Source organism: Mastigoproctus giganteus, chromosome 5 (assembly GCF_048544385.1).
Source record: "Mastigoproctus giganteus isolate SK-2022 chromosome 5, ASM4854438v1, whole genome shotgun sequence".
In the NCBI taxonomy this organism is placed as follows: domain Eukaryota; kingdom Metazoa; phylum Arthropoda; class Arachnida; order Uropygi; family Thelyphonidae; genus Mastigoproctus; species Mastigoproctus giganteus.
In genome coordinates, this window is record NC_143579.1 from 84,021,777 (window position 1) to 84,041,870 (window position 20,094).

General features: G+C 39.9%; 1 protein-coding gene across 2 annotated transcripts in view; it reads left to right on the plus strand.

The window, feature by feature from the left end:
- LOC150085529 (gamma-aminobutyric acid receptor subunit beta-like) overlaps positions 1-7,030 on the plus strand; it is a 397,105-nt gene extending 390,075 nt beyond the window's left edge. For both annotated transcript variants that reach the window (XM_090374099.1, XM_090374100.1), the window contains one exon: positions 3,353-7,030. In XM_090374099.1, coding sequence (XP_090230225.1) covers positions 3,353-3,616 — 264 coding nt within the window. In that variant the 3' untranslated portion in view covers positions 3,617-7,030. The remainder of the gene's footprint in view (positions 1-3,352) is intronic.
- Positions 7,031-20,094: the final 13,064 nt, after the last annotated feature.

The window sequence follows — 20,094 nt, forward strand, 5'->3', positions numbered from 1 at the left end:
ACATCACTCGAAAGAAAATCGCATTCGTTGCTCTGTTCGCTTGTGTGCGGATAGAATTCGATCAGTGACTGGAGGGCTGGACAGAGTCGAGTACAGAGCTACATTCTGAGTAAGAAGAACGAAGAGAAATATTAGAAAAAAAAAAGTTACCGGGAGAATTTCGAAGAACGATATTGACATTTGATATTGAAATTTCGATATTGGCGGTTCCACGAAGTCTTTTTAATGGCAAAAGTTCAATGACGATTTTGACCCAAAGTTCAGTGAATGTTGTAATATAGATTGTAATCTGACGGGTGATTAAACTAGCGGCCGGTCCATTGAAAAATTGACTTCAAACAGTTCATGTATTAGTGGAGGTAAAATCTTGTTGGAGAGACATTGTAATTAGGAAAAAAAACCTTTCAAATCATGAGAGATACTAAATACATAGCTAACTGTTAAATATTAAGTCGTTGAAATAAACAACAGAGAACTAAATATTAGTTAACTTTTTGAAAAATGCATCATTAGGAGGGCTGAAATATAAATGTGTCCTTAATTGGATTTGCAGCAATTTCCATTTACACCTCTTATTCGACATAAGCATTTCTCGAGTGAGTGAAACACTGAGGTGGTTTGTGCCGTATAAAAATTCCAGAGAGAGAGAGAGAAAGAGAAAGAAAGATAATTTTCCTCTAAAGCATTCTGAAATCTATCATTTATTAAAACACATACTCAGCTTGACTTCAACCATTGGGAAGAGTGAAGAATCGCTTTCATTTTTCCAGTTGGTTTACAGAACCAATAAGAAGAAACCTGGGGGAAAATATTAAATTTCCTTTGTAAGCAAGAAGGGAAAAATATTCTATATATATATATATATATATATATATATATATACGCGAATTGGAGAAAACATAAACGACGATTATATGTCCCATTTCTTTACGAGGGTTAAAGTTTCATCCTAAACATCCCTGGTGGTTTATACAGACTGGAAGAAACGTTGAGTTAGAGTAGAAGAAAGAACTTAGGAACAGCTTCCTGGATTATGTATCAGATGTCACTGCGAAGGGCACTATCAAGAAAACATCCTTCTCCAAGCCGTTGTCATGGAGACCCTCCCACGTACCTACCTTTGCTTGTGGCGTTGCTTGAGTGTAGAGCACTGCTAGGGATATTTGGTGAGCTTCGTCAAGACATGAGTGAAGACAGCGAAGAGACGGAAAAGTCTCGTTTGGGTATCCTTCCCTATTTAAGGTTTGGGAGTATGTGAGTTGTAAGGACATTAGGATGCGTCTAGCAGAAGCTGAAGTCGTCAGTATAAACTACGAAAAGTTTTTTCTTCCTTCAGTAAAAAAAATATAAAAAAAGTTATTTTTTCTGACTTCTTCTTTTGGTTTGGACTTTGACTTTAGAGATAGCAAGGAGTTGGAATGAAAGTGAGTTTTTGAATTAAAAATCAAAAGTGACTCCCAGTTCAACGGAGAAAATCAATATTTAAATGTGAACATAAAATTATAATCCTTGGATAATATACTGCTTTTCTCAATATGATTCTTAAGGAAACGCTATTCACGGTCAGCAGAATTCATCAGAAAAATATAATATATATTAGAACGTAATACGCATTGCAGTACCGCTGACAGACGTGTATATATTGAAAAGTAACATGTTACGTTTCAATATATACACTTCTGTCAGCGGTACTGCAATGCGTCGATTCCTATTCAAATTAGGAAATAGGTGAGGGTTTGATGGTGCTATATCTGATGAATACGTGGGATGGTTCAAGATTTCAAAGCCATGGCAATGACCGGCTTGAGAACATGCGCTTTGTTATGGTGGAACAAGATCCCTTTGAGTTTTCCCTCCGCGTTTGTCTTTGATGTTTTCGTGGAACCGTGCTTCACAGCGTCTGTGTAACATGCCCCTTTGAGTATCTGAAAGTAATCCATTAGCAACATTCCCTCAGCATTCTAAAAAGCTGATGTCATCGCCTTGCCAAAAAGGAATCAATTGGATTTCTTTGGATGGAGAAAAGAGCTATGATTCCACTGATTGGACTGCTTTGTTTCTGGCTGAAAGTGATGGACCCACGTCTCATACATGGTCACAAACCTTGCAAGGAAATTTGCTAGATCTGCTTTAAAATGATCCAATTCCTCACTTGATTTGACAACTCTTGTGTGTTTTTGATCTGCTGTCAACAACTTTGGGACTCATCGTACTGATATATTTTTCATCTCGAAAACCTCTGTTATTATATGGTTTAAACGTTCAGATGAGATGCCCAAGACGCTGGCAATACCGACCTGTCACTCGCCGATCACTTATAACCAGATCATGCACACTGTCAACAACTTCCTAAGTGATGGACGTTGCAGATCTTCCACAGTGTGGGTCATCTTCCAGTCTCTCTTACCCTCGTTTAAATTCTGCTTCCCACTTCTTACCCTATGTAATAAGAAGGACATCCTCCTCAACGTTTAACCGTATCCTCATGACTTACTTTTTGAGTTGGTCCCTTTTATCCCAAATATTAAATGACTGCACGGTGACTGATTTGATTCATTTTTCCTCATTCATACATTTTTGAATTCAGGACCACTTATAATTAAAAAAAAAGATCTTATTGAAGCTGCATGGAAATTAGTAGGTTACTATTTAAAGTGTTATACATGAGTATAGAAAATTTTAATACTTTACCACTACCTTTACCTTTCATACTCAGTGAATAAACTTTTCAAATCCCGGTATGCAAATTATAGACAACACACTGAAATTTCATGGTATGAACTGTCTGGGGGAATTTCATGAACAGCGCCAATCCACTCGTGTGTATATAAATTTTGTGCAGTAAATTCATGAAATGCGAGTGACTTCATTGAGTTGGATGTTGAGAGGTTAAACTGACTTTGAACTAAAACTGTCGAAAAAGTATCAATGTTCTACAGTAATGAAAGATTTAATATTTCCCTTATCTTCTTGAAGGCGTTATTGATAAAGAACACCATTCTCCAATGGCTCTATATGTAGATAAGGAATCAATAGATTGCATCTGCAATAAAATAATCTGTTTGCTTCTACTTATAGTGTAATAAGTGGTTTTTGTATTAAAGATTAATTTCAGATTCGGCATTGTACAAGATACCATAAATTTACAGCTAACTTTTAACTACACTGTCTTAGGTAGCTGCTTGGCGACAATGAATGGGTAACAACGCTTTGCAGTTCATATGTCGCGAACTTCAAAGTGGAAAATATAAAGATGAAAGAGGGATAATTTATTTAAGGCTCTTTCGCGATGGTAGTATATTTTCCTATTTTCCATTAAACCTTTACTAATTCACTCTTTTCACTCTTTCAGGAGGTGAGGTTGAAAATGGTTGACCCAAAGAACTTCCACAAGACGTCAACCCTTGAAAACACAATCAACGGTAATCCAGACCTTGAGGCTGCCTTCTGCAGAAACACCAATAAACTGTTCGGAGTGAGCCCAAGCGACATTGACAAATACTCAAGGGTTGTATTCCCAGTGTGCTTCGTATGTTTCAATCTTATGTACTGGATCATCTACCTGCATATCAGCGACGTACTTGAAGAGGAAATAGTGCCCATCGGTAGCAAGTGACCGCTGGCCAGCGCCGTCTGGCGACCAAAGCCTTTATGGCAACATTTCCTGTCACGTCTACTAACCACTTTCTGACCCGTTCGGCACGCTCAAATCACATTTGCATCTCTTGAGTTAAGTTTTTCTAACACAAGAGACTCCATTGAAGGTGATTTTAGTTTTGGTACTTATACACAGACGTCGCTACTGACATAGAACTGGAAGAATCGTTCTTTTTTCTTTTCTTTTTATTTTTAGATTTTATTTTCTTCTGGCGACATCGTCTCATCTCTCTCTTTCTCTTTCACCGGATTCGAACACGTAACCAAACACATCTTTTCACCTCAGATCGCCGTCGCTGCTGCCTCTCGACACAACTATTATAAAAAGCCTTACGCTTAAAAAAAACTGTTCTACGTGTGTCCTTTTGTGCTGCACGAGATTTACAACGTTCGGAAAGAAGGGCGGGTATACCAGAAACCCCCGTAGCACCTCTAAACGGCAAAGATCTCAAAACTTGTACAGATAACTCCCCTTCCCACACAACTTCACCCCGGTTCTCTTCTTTCCCAACCCTCCCCTCCCTTCCCTCCCCTCCCCTCAAGTAGACCACTAAATATCGTTGAGTTTTATGTGTATTTGTGTATCATCGAGATCAAATGCCTAGGTGATAAACGGGGATGTATATATATTCTTTGTTCGTGTCTGCTGTCGTGCACCTTCTACGCCTTCATCATACATATAACCTTTCCTCTTTAAATATTTATTTTCTTATTATTTTTTTAACGTACACATAAGCCAAGTCTTCTTGGTGCGGTTTAGAATCTCAGAGACTGAGATTCGTAACTTCCATAGCGCAACGTACCTGATGTTTAAGTCACCAGGAGGCGCTGATTTGCCACTTGTGGCTCCTCGATGTTTTTAGTTCGTCTGATTTGTTTTTTAATCCCATTTTCCAGTGCACCATCTTTGCGTAGTTTCTCTAACATTGTGATGTGAGAAAAAAATATATATACTGGCCACTTTTCTGAGTTTTAATACGTGAGATGTGTGTACCCCTCTTCCACACCCTTCCCCAAAAAATAATCACTTTATGCTTATCGTTATTTTAGACCATCGTGATAGCCATTTTTCATATAAAAAAAAAACGAAATTATCTGCGTTATTTCATAAATTCCCACAGTCATTTACACACGAGATCAGAAGAAGAAGAAATGAAATATCTTATCCTGTTCAAGTGCACCTTAGATTGTAGGGCCACTTTTCACTAACTAACACACGGACAGATTCATCACTCCTTACTAAGAACTGCATAAAAATGAACTCAATCAACACGCTTTATCATTTAGGTAATAGCTGAGGCACTGAAAAGAAGATTAGGTTAGATCAATAAACAACCAGCCTTGGAGAATTTTTTGTATTTCAAAGTAGATATTCACTGGTTGAAAATCCTTTTTGTAAACCAATAGTGACAAGTATTTGTTCTTAACTAATCGTTAGATGTCCTGATGATATCACAACCGCCTTATTCTCTCTCTCTCTCTCTATCTCACTCTCTCTTTCTATCTCTCTCGCTCTCTTTCTCTATCTATATATCTATCTATCTATCTCTGTACAGCTGCTTTATGAAAAAAAAAACAAAGAAAAAAGAGACAATGAAACAGAGGCAATATTTAAATATATAGGAGGAAAAATCTATTTAAACCAACGAGCTTATTTTGCTGGTTGTGTCAGAAAGAGGGGAAACCGACGAGTCTGGCAGGCAGACAGTTAATGGATATGTTTGGAAGTAGAAAAACATTTTTTTGAAATTAATTATTCGTTATTTATACACACGTACACTCCTATACACAAAATAAATAAATCGATATTATTGGCAGTTACTTTATAAGCCGAATACCCAGATGGAAACTGTATTAGTGGTATGCCTTGATGAACATTATTCAACTTTTGCATACTGCTTAATTAAGTTCATTATTTGGTAGCACAAAGAAAGTTTCGCATTATGGACTTCCTTAGGAATGAACTCAGAGTAGACTGTGTCTATGAATTATACAAGTATTAGCATGACTCATGGTTTGTTGTAGATTCTACGAGTAATTGAGTACCATTCAATAGCGAGTTCCTTTGTTTGGCTCCACTCAGTCGCGAGCTCAGTATTTAGTCATAGCATACTCCGCTTTGACATACTTTGCCATTCAGTCTCCAATACCATTGTACAGTCATAGCATACTCTGTGCAGAAATATCATAGATTCGCGTGCCCCATTGGTTGGTCATAGCAGAGTTTGTATATGAATTTATCATGAACTCAAGAGTTCGGTTGTTTGGAGCCATGCAGAATCGAACTCCATTGTTTGGACATAGAAGAATCCATCTAATGATTACCAATGCAAACAGTGCAATGGAAGAATTTTATAATTCGTCAGTTTGATAAGTATCTTTTGGCAAATGTAATATTACTACTCACTTGTTATTTTGTACATTGTATGCGTGATGTGGTGATGCATTTAGGAAGGTAATTGTACGAGAAACAAAGTGATTATGAGTATGCGTAGCTCAGTGACATAGGCATGTAAATAAGGTGTTCTTACATGTCGTCCTGTTTAGCACTCAAAGCTTTTATAGCACCGACTTCGTTGTCAACAAAATGTCTGGCAGACCTCGTTGTTCCAGGTGTATTGTGTGGAAGGAATTGTGATATACTTTCTATATGACACGAATGAAATAAATCGAAAAAAAATTATTAATACTTTACCAAATCTCTCTTAACTTGATTGCCTTGTACACAGGACGGCAAAAAAACAACTTAAATGCATATATACACGCATATATATGTTTGGACGCATATATATACACACCATATGTGCACTGTGTAATGAATTAACCTACAGGTTTTTAGACAGCTGTGAAGTTTGTAGTCTGTATATCCTTGTGTGTGTAATCATTCATGAGTTATGTTTTTCGTTCTATAATTTAATACATGAGTTGTCATTTGTTCTACTAACTGGGTGATCGTAGGCCTGACTGAAATTTCTATATTTCGAGGATAATATAAGCACACTTATACACACATACTTAAAGAGAGAGCTTTCATCTCTAAAGAAAAAAAAAAAGAAAAAAACTCGGACCAGTTTCAGCACGTGATTCTTTTTTGTTTTCTTTTGGCTGGTGACATTACGAGCCCCTAATGTCACGGTGCCAACCCAGTCTACGACCTTAGCTAGTGAACAGAACTTGGTTTTTGATTGCGAGAGGGTTATATAAATATATATGTGTGTATATATGTATATATATACATATACACATATGTATATTAAATAAATTTTCTGTGGTTAGGCTTCAGCGTGTCACCATTCAGTATGTAAGAAACACACAAGTGGTTTTGTATCATTCTGCTTGGCTGCTTATAATAAAACGGTATTCTCAATAAGAATGGGTGGTTCTCTTGTAATTTATTTCACCTTACAATTAAAGACCACAATTTCATTTTCAGATTCTAAATTACGCTAACAGGAGAGACAGATATTCAAGGTAGTTTTTCTTTTTATTCGAGACACTTCAAAATAACTCAGATATGTAGAATACATAAATTTGTATACGAGTGGTTTCACCACATATTCTTATGTGATGCGTTTATGGTCTACATGTTTTCATAGAACATACATGAAATGATGAAATCATTTTTCTTCTCCTCTTAAGAATGTGTTTTGTAACTGGACGTAAGTTGTAACTGGACGTAAGTTGCACACCACAATTGTAACTGGACGTAAGTTGCACACCACACTAAGCAATTAGCGACTAGAGAGATCTCATTAGTAGTTCCCGTACTTCACAAGGCGCTGCATATCGCTTAGGATATTTCCTGCTTCCCCAGGAACCTCTGTTCTATCTTCGGAAGGAAGGATATTACTACCGAGCTATTCAGCCAAGACAAAATCTGTGGCCATTATTCTGTTATAGGAACTATTGCATACACCAGAATGGGACAACCCCCCTACAGAATTCCCCCAAAGAACAATCGACCAGTAGGCATACACCTTTAAGAACTACTTCCTCAAAGACATCTGAAGTAACAGACTAGCTCTTTCCCCCAACCTCTCCGGAGTCATCTTGGAACAAACTTTTCCAACTTGTTACTTTTACTGAATGGAAAATACTCTCCCTCAGCAAAATTCTCAACAGTTCAACAGCTTACGCAACCTGGTTTGCTAACTGAAATCAAATAATATAGATAGCGCAAAAATTGATTATAAAAATTTCAGCAGCAGCAGATAGTCGAAGGGTAGGAGTCAAAGCGAGCATGAAGGTTGGATGGAAGGACGAGGAAAAAAAGGTGTCCTCTAGAGGGAGACAGGGAAGGAATGAAAGGTTGGACATCCCTGGGCCAGGAAGCCCACCCAGGGACAGTAAAAGTTGAAGGCCAAAGAACCCCACAAAGAGGAGTGCCATCTGGCATCCCACACCCGAAGCTGTAATCGGCACCTGACCCACCCTATGGTGTATAGTTATTTCACACCCGAAAGTGTCTGTGAAAAAAAAAATCCTACCCTTGTGATGGTTTGCAAGGTAGGTTGTTCTTACTGAGACATGGGAAGGATGTATCATCCCGCAATCTAGGGGAAGTGTAAGAGAAGATACTACCCCAAGTGGGGTTTGCAGGTGCGATATCCCACTAATTGGTCTTGTCCTCAACGATGGACGTTCTGGATAACAGCAAATGATGTTCTAGTAGGTTGTATTTGATTTTGGCGCCCCATTTCACTCAATTTGTTCTCTGAAACTGGATAAACTCCATGCAGAAATCTCGGATTTCCTATAGTGTAGCGAAGGAAACAAGTAACAATTCAAATCTGATCCATCTGCATGGCGTGTATCTAGTTTTAGAGAACAAATTGAGTGAAATGCAGTCAACATGAATTGGACCTTTTAGAACATCATTTACAGTTAACTAGAACTCCGTTGAGGGCAAGAACAATTCGTTTCATTTCTACTACGTAACTGGCATCGGGCTTCGCTGCCAGCTACGTAGTAGAAGGCAGGCTGCACAACATTTCTAAAGGCTGCCAGCAAACATTTGAACGCCCAGAAAAATTTATTACTCTTGCAATGAAGCCAGAGTGGATTCACACGTTCTTATATTGTAAATAAATAAAATAATTTTCTAAAAAAAATTATGGCACCGGTTACTTTTGGTTATATAATGTACATATATTTTGATAACGGCCTCCGTAGCCGCGTGGTCAATAGCAAGAGTGAAATAGCATACGCTCTTTGAGTAGACCATGGTTCAAGCTCCTGACTGCTAAATACGATCTAATTGCCAACCTGCACTGGACCAGATAGCCGATTATGGTCCCTTCCCTCAACATGACTTGCTGAGGAGGCCTCCATCCTGCAGTGGATTGACAATAACTGCTGATTTATATTTTGATAATAAATAAAATAAATCGATTTTGTAACCAGAAGCAGGTATATAATTCATCACAGCCGAGTCACTGAAGATTCAGTAATGAAACCATACAATATTATAAAGTAAAATTACAGTCCATACATTTGCTACTAATTATACATTAAATCACTTGTTTATTATAATAAAAGAATGAATGTTATTCACTCATCCTTACATCTTACAAATTACATCTTCTGTCATCTTGCAATCGATCTTACAATCAAACTTCTTAATCGCCTTATGGACAGCTTCCAAGACTCAGGCGGGGTCTAGGTCTTGGAATACCAAATAAACAGTATCAAGAACATCACCGCCTGCTGGAAGTTACCGGATGTATTTTGTTATGTAGTCAGATAGTACTCAGAAGCATAAATAAAGAATAAAATAGAAATTAAAAACTTGGTACACGAATAGTTAAAATTCTAACTGTGGGTGTTAGTGGGAAAAAAAGTGGTTGTCACGTAGCCGTTAGCGAGCACGTCGAGCACTCAATTTTTATACTTCCTATTCGTCTTGGGGAGATCTGCGTTGGGTTGGTGGGTGACTATCCGAAAGGGTGAGCCCATTGCGATGTTCCAGAAGAGTTTATCTTTGAAAAAAAGGTCAGGGAATGACCACCGCATATCCCCAGAGCCATATGGCCTTAGTTGCTGATGCTCCCAAAAAATATAATAAAATAAAATAACAAATAACCCGAAGGTGTGGAATAACTGCGATGCACTGTTCAGCAGCCATCCTGCCTGCAAGGCTTTCCACAGTGTCTGAAGAGATGACGGTTGCGTGTTTATACGCCTCGCTTCCCTTTCCAAAACATCCCGCAGGTCTTCAATTGGAATTAGGTCTGAAGAATTTGGAGGCCAGTTAAGATGGTTGATATCTTCACTGTGTGCTTCTGTCCGGAAAAAAATGCAAATTGGCAGGGTGCACATGGTCTCCTAAGACCTGCCGGTAGTCCTCCCAGGGAAACCTGAGTCCATATGCACCAGAGGTCCTAATTCTTGTCAGAAAAACATGCCTGATATTAAGGAACCACTGCCATCTGCCTGGATAGTGAGCACAATGGACTCATGTTGCTTGAGCCACACACGAAGGCGTCTGCCAGCGTGCTGTAACAGGTATTTGGACTCATCCGACCAGCATACTGGTTTTCAGTCGTCCAGCGTGTTGTTGACACCACAGAATTCGCCGTGGATTATCATTTGTTCATAACAGTTAAATTGATACGCGTATTACACTTTACATTTCAAAATCATTTAGCCAAATGCAGGCTGCACAATGAAATTCCGGGCGTGTGACTCTGTAACATAGCTCTCTTCTAGATACCAGTAATTACGAGTTCCTAATGCTATAATTAACAAAAACCCATAATAATAATAATTTGTGGTACTTGCACTTCAGTGCTTCTGATATGCAAATTTTCAGAAACGTCAAAAATCTGAAATTTATCGTATTGAATCTCAAATAATCTTTTCAAAAATCACATTATGTTTAATAGTCTTTCACATTTGTTCAGACGTTGTTAATCTTTGCTGTTGCAACTATTCAAGTCATAAACTTTAAACTATGTTTGGCATGTGGTGATATGTTGCAATGATGACATTTTTGGGCACAGAAGTTACTTCTAAATGCGGAGTAATCCAAATTTTTAACAGAACACAATGTGAATATAGAACAGCAATTAATCTGCGGTTGCTGATATCTATTATATTAAACGTGGACAAATATAAATTAAAATTAAGACCACATAAGAATAATTACCGAGTATAAATATAAGTATATTGCCAAAACTATCCGGATACTCCTGGGATTTGTTAACAGTGAACCATGTCTGCTATCTTCGTATCAGGGATAGGAGGTAAAGCAACTCTGTCTTACGTTACAGGTAAGCAGATCGAGTCATTGGGGTTAGCTACTTCCAACAGTGAGTTCTCATAGCATATCAAATTGTCAATTTCTATTTTCCTATTATTGCAACAAAACTTCAAACCCTAGATCAACGGTGGCTGACGTAATCAATAAACGAAAAAAAAAAAAAGTCATGGTGCTTGTATAAACTTAAAACATTTGGTTATGCCCCAGAACGGAAAGAGACCAGAGGGTGTCAGCCCTCCAGTCTCCCGTAAATTTCTGCAGCGCATTACATCCTATCAAGTCACAGTAACTCATATTAGTACAAGAATGGTGCAAGGAAAGTTGCAGCAACACTTATCACCTTGACTGGTACTCAATCCATCATAACGGGTCGTGGGTGTAACTTTGAAAACAAGTGTAATAATAATAATAAATATTAATAATATTAATCGACATCATCATCTATCTGTCTCCACAGATGGATGATGATGTCGAAGAGAAATAATAATCATACTGCATCGAATGTGGTGCAGAATCGAGTCACTCGCATTCAGGCCTTAGGCAGAGGGATCAGTTTGAAAAGCCAGAGACTGTCTCCCGAGGAAGACAGTAGAGCAAGTGGCGCTGTCCCCATATGGCTACGACAAGGGAAGGGCAAAACCATCCAGCCCAACCAACATGAAGTACTTCTTGCGCAACTGCGCTAGTGACCACCCAGGGAGGATGAAAACGCCACCACATGAAGTGGAGCATCGAAATGAATACGTTCACCATGCGAACATACTACGAAATAACCAAGCTAGAGACCGATATGACAATGTACAAGCTGAAACTGCATACCAAGTGGTTGGAACGATTCGGGGATATTCAGATCACCGAGCACGAATAGCGAACCAGAGAAGGCCCATCGTTACGAAGAAACTGATAGCTCCTGCAATCTTGGAAAAATCAAGTAGGACACGAGTGATAAACTACAAAAAGAACAAAGAATATGGACAACATGGAACCAGAGAAGGAAGAGAAAGAAGGAGTACAACTCAAAACAGCTGAAGTAGAAAAAGACGAGGTCATGATATTCAGAATAGAAGACGAGTGGAAGAAGGGGCCCAGAAGTGAAATATGGACACCACAAAAGACCCACATCATACCGAAGCAGAGACCCAATAGAATCCTGTGGAGAGTCACAGACCACCTCAATCTGCAGCAATACCACATTACCTCGACAACAACAGTGCAACACTGGAGGCCATCCACACAGCCGTATAATGCGTTGCCATAGCAGCCACTAGGATTAATGGAAGAGAAATGAGAGACCAACAACAGAAGAAACGAAAAAACAAGGAACCGCCAGCTTGGTAAAGAAGACTTGAACAGAAGATAGAAGAACTAAGAGTCAAGATATGCCAACTGATCTAATACTATCAGAGTAATAGGAGTAAGAAACTGATTGGAAAAGTGAAGAGCACCATCAAGAGAGAGAATGCCGACAGCAGACACGAGACTAGAAATCAGAAAATACTTAGACTCACTAAAGCAGAGCTTCCTCGCACTCTTGCTGAGTGCGAGGAAGCTCTGCTTTAGCGTGTATATTTGTCTCTTTTTATGGGACAGGCTCTGCTGTGTCCGATACAAAGAGAGCTCCCAAAGGAAAATAAATAACCGAATCTTTGATGACAACCAAAGAGCCTTTTACAGTCGTATCGGACAAGACGGAAACGTAATCAGAGCAGAAGGCGATCGAGGAGTTCTAGGGCAACATATGCAGTGAAGTAAGACACAACAGCTGAGCCCAACTGGATAGAACTAGAAAGGAAGAAAGCCAAGGACGTACAATAAAGGGAGATTTGGAAGGAAGAAGTAAAACAGCCTATCAGGAACTCCGACAACTGGCGAACCCTAGAAATAAAGTCCACAGCTACTGGCAGAAGAAGCTCACTTGCACACACAAGCACTTAGCAGAGCAGTTCACCAGAATTATAATGCGTAGATAGCAAGGTTTTCCCCCCAGCAAAACAGAAAAATCAGCCATAGAACACACGCAATTAACAGACATAAGGAACACACACAGCTCGGCAGATGAATTTTATTATTCGCGCGGCCTAAAAATAACAGTTTTTTTTTTTTTTTTTTAATAATAATGCACCCAGAGACAGTCCCAGAGTTTCTTACTCAAGAAATCACATATCTGAAGACTAAAGGCCAAGATACAAGAAACCCACAAAAATGCAGGCCGATCACTTGTCTCCCAACGATGTATAAGATCCTGACCAGCTGCATAGCCAAGAAGATATCACACACCACTAGAAGAGCTAGAACATCATGGCCAAACAGCAGATGAGCAAATTATGCAAGGAGCAATTAACCATTGATGCCACAGTTATAGAGAAAGCGTACACGAAGCGCCGCAACCTCTACCGGGCCTATATCGATTACCGCAAGGCCTTCGACTCGATAGCCGGCTAGTAAGAGATACTGAAACTCTACAAAGTCAGTCAATCAGACAGTGGCAAACTTCCCAGAAGAAACCGTGGCCAAATGGAGTACCACCACCAAGGTCGAGAAGACAACAACAAGACCTCCCCATCAGGAGAGAAATCTGTCAGCGTGATGACCTGAGCCCACTATGGTTCTGTCTAGCACTCAATCCGCTATCCACCATGATCAACAATAGCAAGCATGGTTGTAACCAAAAGAAGGAAGAAAAAACCTGTACACCGTCTCCTACCTGATGTACATATATGACAACAAGCTTTAGGCGTCAACCGAGAAGCAACTCCAGCAACCGCTCCAGATTACCGAAGAATTCAGCAATGCTATCAGGATAGAATTCGTTCTAGACAAATGCAAGACCCACGGATTGCATCAAAGGAAATTAGTCAGCCGAGACTGGTAAAGAGATCTAAGCCATAACAGAGGTAGAGACCTACAAATACCTCGGAATGATGCAGGCACAGCAGTTAGAGCACAAGAAGATCATGGCCTGCCTGACCGAAAAATACCATCAGAGACGCAAAGAAATACTGAACAGAGGGAAAAAAGCGAAAGTCATAAACACCGATGCAGTCCCAATGCTAACATCTCCTTCGGGGTCATAGATTGGACTAACACCGAGTTGGATGATCCCACGAGAAAGACAAGGAGGAACAATGGTGACCAAAAGCTGCCAACACTACCCAAAGTCGTGAAGAGACTGACAGTAGCTCGGAAAGAAGCAGGAAGGGTACTGATAGACCTCATCGAGCAAAAGAAGACAGCGATAGCTAACCTGAAGGATTACTTAAAAAAAAAAAAAAAGTAGAAATCTACTGGACCATAAGGAAGATAGACAAGCGGCATACCCCACTCAACCGAAGTGAGGAGTCCCTTCCAGAGGACAAACGAAGCTAAAAAGATTGGCAAAAAAAGACGCTCCATTGTAGACACTACATGATCTCCATCATCACCACAAAAATAAAATAGCTTTCAATGGATGGTTCACGAGAGGGACGCTCTTCTCCGAAACTGAAGGATTCATGCTCGCCATCCAAGACCAGGTAATAAACACCAGGAACTAAAGAAAATACATCGCCAAAGAGCCCGGAGTGTCAGATGACACATGCCGACGATACCAAATGTCCTCAGAAACGATTCAGCACATCGCCGCAGGATGCAAGGTGATGATTGTCCAGATGGAGTACACTCGCAGACACGACCAGTTCACGAGGACAAGATATTAGAAGATAGCGAGAAAATACCAGTTGATCAAAGAAAGTGTACCTTTTTACAAGTACAAACGCCAGGCCGTACTAGAGATCCCAACTCACAAGCTGTAATGGGACAGCGTCTGCGCGGTAGCACAGTAGTATCGTCACCGTCCTCCACACACACCGGATGGAAAACGCTCGGGTTCGAATCTCGTCAATAACGCAAGGAACTTTAATGGGATTTTTTTCATTCCGTGGCTGAGGTAGTTGGTCTCCGGCATCGATAGCAATGTTTTCCCCTCAGACTCTGGGTTTTTCGTCCAGCAAAACAGGCAAATCGACCAGAGGGCACACGCAATTTACAGACACAAATATGGGTTTGTGTAATGAATTACGAGTGACACTAATATACGAGAGGGGTTTCCGAAAAGTAAGGTAACACATTTGTTTTCCTTAATAATGGTTAAAGGGAATGAGATGAAACGCGATGGACATATAGACCCGTTAACAACTTTCAAAAAGACCACCAGTGCAGTGTTGCGGTACTGTCGTCTCACAGCAGATTCCAGTTACAAAATGCCGGCTACTGTCCGAGTGTGGTCGAAAATAGGTGTTCGTGAAGTTATTCGCTTTTTGCAAGCAAAAAGGTCTTCACCAAGTGACATTCGCCGTGAACTGGTTGCTGTGTATGGGGAAAAGGTGATGACAAAGAAGCAGGTGTGCTTTTGGTGCAATGAATTTAAAGCGGGCCATGTTGACATTGAAGATCGACATCGGGCGGGCAGGCCTTCATCGAGCAAGACAGAAGACAACATTTCGCGCATTAAGGGCATCGTCCTTGAAAACAGGCGAGTGAAATTGCACAAATTGTGAACGTGAGTAAGTTGACTGTTCACGAAATTGTTCACAATGTTCTTGGCTTTCGAAAGATGGACTGCGGCTGGGTGCCCTGACAATTGTCAGAGGAGGACAGCGCAAAACGCATGGAGAACCTGTTGCGATACAGCGACGAAGGAGAGGATTTTCTCGCTCGCATAGTAACAGCAGACGAAACGTGGGTTCATCACTTTACTCCAGAGAGCAAACAAGACTCCGTGACCTGGAAACATCCACACTCTCCTGTGCACGAAAAATTAAAAACTGTTCCCAGTGTCCGAAAAGTCATAGCCACAATGTCCTGGGATCGCCAAGGCGTTCTATTGGTGGATTTCTTGCCGAAGGGAGGAACAATCAATGCACAGCTGTACTGTGCAACGTTGGAAAAAGTGAAAGCCAACATTCGACGCAAACGACCAAGCGGCGTGATTTTGTTACAAGACAACGCAACTCCACACACTACCCGCACCACTCGTGCGTGATTGGTTGCGCCGTAATCGTTGGGAAACTCTGTTATACCCCCCCCCCTCTACAGCCAAGACAGCGCCTTCAGGCTCCATTTGTTCGACTCCCTGAAAAAAACACCTTTCAGGAAAGCATTTCATCACGGATGAGGAAGTTCATCAGGCGGTGCGATGTTGGTTACTGCGTGTGGGCACGGACTTCTTCAGTACTGGTATTGATAAACTGATCCATCGTTGGGACAAGTGCATCAATAAAACTGGAGACTTTGTGGAGAAGTAATGCATCTTCACTTATTTCTTGGTGTGTAATTTCAACTTCGTATTATTAAACATCATCGAGAGAAAAAATGTGTTACCTTACTTTTCGGAAACCCCTTGTAATAATAATAATTTGTACTGGGACAGTGCCATAATAACAGACAAAACAAACCTGCACAACAGGCCGGACAAACCCTTCTCGACAAGGAGGGAGAGGCTACCTATCTGATTGACATAACGGTACCCAGCACTAGCAACCTCTAGAAAACCCACGAGGAAAAGATCAGAAAGTACAGAAACCTAAGGCAGTAAATCAAAGGAATGTGGCATATGCAACAAATAACGACAATCCCGATCATCGTGCCAACTTACGCTACGGAAAGACCCTACATAACAACAGCCTGGCAACAACAGATCTCCCAGAGAACACCTGCAAGGAATTCCAGAAAGTCGCAATCCTGAACACATATAGGATAGTCAGAAAGTTCCTCGACCAATAGTAACACCAGACATAACCACCCTGTGCACTTGGTAAAAGTACTTGTCATGGAATGGAACCCCCAATTAGGAAGAAATAATATAACAACAACAAAAATAATAAATATTAAATATTAATTTATTTCATACAGCAGAAATCTCGACCCCATCTGGCAGGCTAGATAGGTGTATCATATCGTTTGTCATATCATCGATATATAACAATATACCTTTACAGGGTGTTTTTCAAAGGATCAGCTAAACTTTGGGATGATGTATAATAACTCACACTCATTAAAACCTAAAATAAATCAAGGGAAACCCTAATCAATCCTCCTGAGATCAACTAATCCCAGCCTCAATTGAAGGTGCCTTCAGAAATCCTCCAGCCTCTGGCAGGATTCAAACCCAGACCCTACCAAAAGAGGGACAATTAGTGAAGCCACTATAATGTTATGGAGGTTAGGCGGTTCTGTCTCTGCCCCACTGAAGCTGTACATAATGAGATGTGGACACAATCTTGCCACTCATCAGACCCGTCTCCCATCATCCAAGGTCCAGTGCCGATGGTCTTTTGCCCAGTTGAGGCGTAGAGTTCTGTGTTGTGGTGTTAGCAATGCACACTGATGAAATCAGATTAGATAATTTTAGTGTTTCGAAATTAATTCGCTACATTTACATTAAATCACCGTTATTTAATCCATTTCCATATGAAAGAAAATTAACCCCAACAAGAATATCTTTTCATAAAATACAGAGCTATTTAAGAAACGCTTCTAACTCACTCTGACATTTCCCTCCATTCTGCTTACACCAATATCTATTATGACACACGAGACCATCTTTTGTATCAGGAAATTTCAGATGCTTCCGTGACATTTAATTTTCTCATTAGTTGCTACAAGTATTTAGATGTGACAATTAAAAAGGTCAAGAAAATTAAAAGAAATTCAAATCCAGCGTATAACTCATTGGACACAGAACTGTTTTCTACTTAGTGCCACCCGATAGCAACTTATCAAGAAAGCGCATCGAAGAAACATTAAACATTCAAAGAGTCATTAATATGCTAATGTACGTACACCGTTCTCATATGTCAGCTAACATCAGTAGCAGTAATACAAACAGAGTTAATAAAGTTAACACATTCGATTGTCAAAGTTTCAACTTTAACGAATCCATAACGAACCAAAAAAATCAATGGTTAATATACAATGAGAGAAAAAACCAGCAGGGCGTGCAAGTATCACAAGTATTAGCAGTTGCAGTAACGTGTTCACGCAAAACTGTACAACAAGAACAGCTCCCTAGCTGAGGAAATGAGAAATCAGTGCAAAATATATGGAGGGAAACGCTTGGAAGTTGTGGACCTCAGACTGGTGAAGTTTGTTCGTACTTATAATTGGCCACGCCAGTACAAATAACACTTTAGTATAATCGTGGACTGAAGTTGCCATTATCTCAGACATAATACTCTTGGCCTTGTCCAGTCTAAACTACAGTAGCAGAAGGTCCATTCCTGCACCACTTCTCTCTGTGCACAACAGAACAGAATGGCTATAGTGGACCACGAATCGGTGGAATTTGATATTGGAAGACTGGAAGCTGGTCGAAAACTTGGTGAAGACATTCCAGTAAAGTGAGAGTAGCGTTGTGGTATAACGTATGATTTCATGCGAGACCATTTGAAGGTACATTTGGATTACTTCCCGGTGAAGAAAACGTATATTTTGTGGCCAAGGATTCCGTTTTCAGTTTCCATTTTGAGTAAATAAAACATGTCAGTGATAGTCGCTGTAAAATTTTAATATTTGTAACAGTCTTGTCAGAAACAGACACTATTTTGGTCTGTTCACAACCTTCATAACTAATTTTGTACAAACGTGTGTGCAGAATTTTCTAGGATTTCTTTGAGACCAGCCGAAATCGTGGAGATATCTGAAGGTTGCAGAACTGGATCCATAATGCATTTTTGTTGTTTATAAATTTATATTTACTAAAGTAAAGAGACTAATAATTTACTATGGAGCCTAATTCATTATGGTTGCGAACCAAGTGTATCCTAATCTCCATATCAGGGAATGGAGTCCACTTTAAGGTGAATCGATGGCATTCTTGAGGGATTGATTATACTTTTTCGGGCGATATTCCTTATGAATTATCCATTGAGTGTACATATATACATATATGATGATGCGTCCAAATACCCCTTCCACTGAAGTATTCACGTGATGAGATGCGTAGTCATAAACATCAGTCGATGACAAATCATAGGCATCATCCATTACCTAAGAACTCTTGAAGGGGGAGGGAACCGAAATGAAGAATTCCCTGGCAGTCAGTCGCGTGGTTTATTACACTACTTATAGATTCTGGAAATTAAAACGTATGCTATCTGCAGCTTCTTTTGTGCCCGCTTACTTGAACATCGAATATTAAAGCCATTCCCGTTGTCAGTTCAAAGCAATATTAATGAATGGAATGAATTAACAGCAATGGAAGAATTAACGAGGGAATGAGGAATAATGTCTAGAAATTAACTTCCCTTTGTTTCTAAGTCTTGGATTTTTATTCGTTTATGACGTCAAAGAATACCTAAGTGTTACATCTTTGCGGTTGGCTTTCAAGAAAACCAAACCATCCTGTTGTCAAGGCAACCTGTTGTTTGCCTTGATAAAGAAGTAGGGTGAACACCCACATTAAAATACTTGAAGTAAGTTTATCTCCGGGTGGTTTAAACTTGTTCGTCTGTCAGCTGTAAGTGCCTTTGGTGTCCACCCAAGAAGATTGTCTTCGTCGGTTTATCTCGGGGAGTCTTCTCACGCTACGATGAAGCTTTGGTATTCTCTGAACACTCAAGTGAGCCACTTACTTCAAGTGCTTTCTGCTTCCAGTTATCATCTTTAAAAGCCGGTGCCTACAGTGAATGGAAGCTGGAAATAAATCTTCCAGAATTATTGTGAGGGATGAAGTTTAGAGTTTAAAGGTTTATCTACCCTTGACAAAAGAGGTATGGGTTAGTTAAATAGTCCCCAAATGCACTTCTGTGGAGGGTCCGTCAGGGCGAAGGAAGAATCGTATGATAAGGCTCCTATCTCCGAGCCTTGTTGCTCTAAAACGGGGGCAGGCTGGGGAGAATGGAAAAGGTAAGAAGGCTCTTTCCTCCTGCGGTATGTAGAAAACAGCATTAAGTTGAATGCATAAACTTAGCTGAAATACATTTAAAATCAATAAAACGTTTTATTTTTACTTCGGTTTGCCGCATCTTTTCTTGGTTAAGATGCACCACGCAAATGGAACAACAGAACTCGAGGCCAACCAAAGTCCTAATGGTACTGTTAATCTTTCATTGTGTTTGTTTTGTTAATGAATTATGTTAAATATATGCCCCAGTTGTACAATAATTTTCGCCCTGTTTAATTGGTTTCTTCCTTATCAA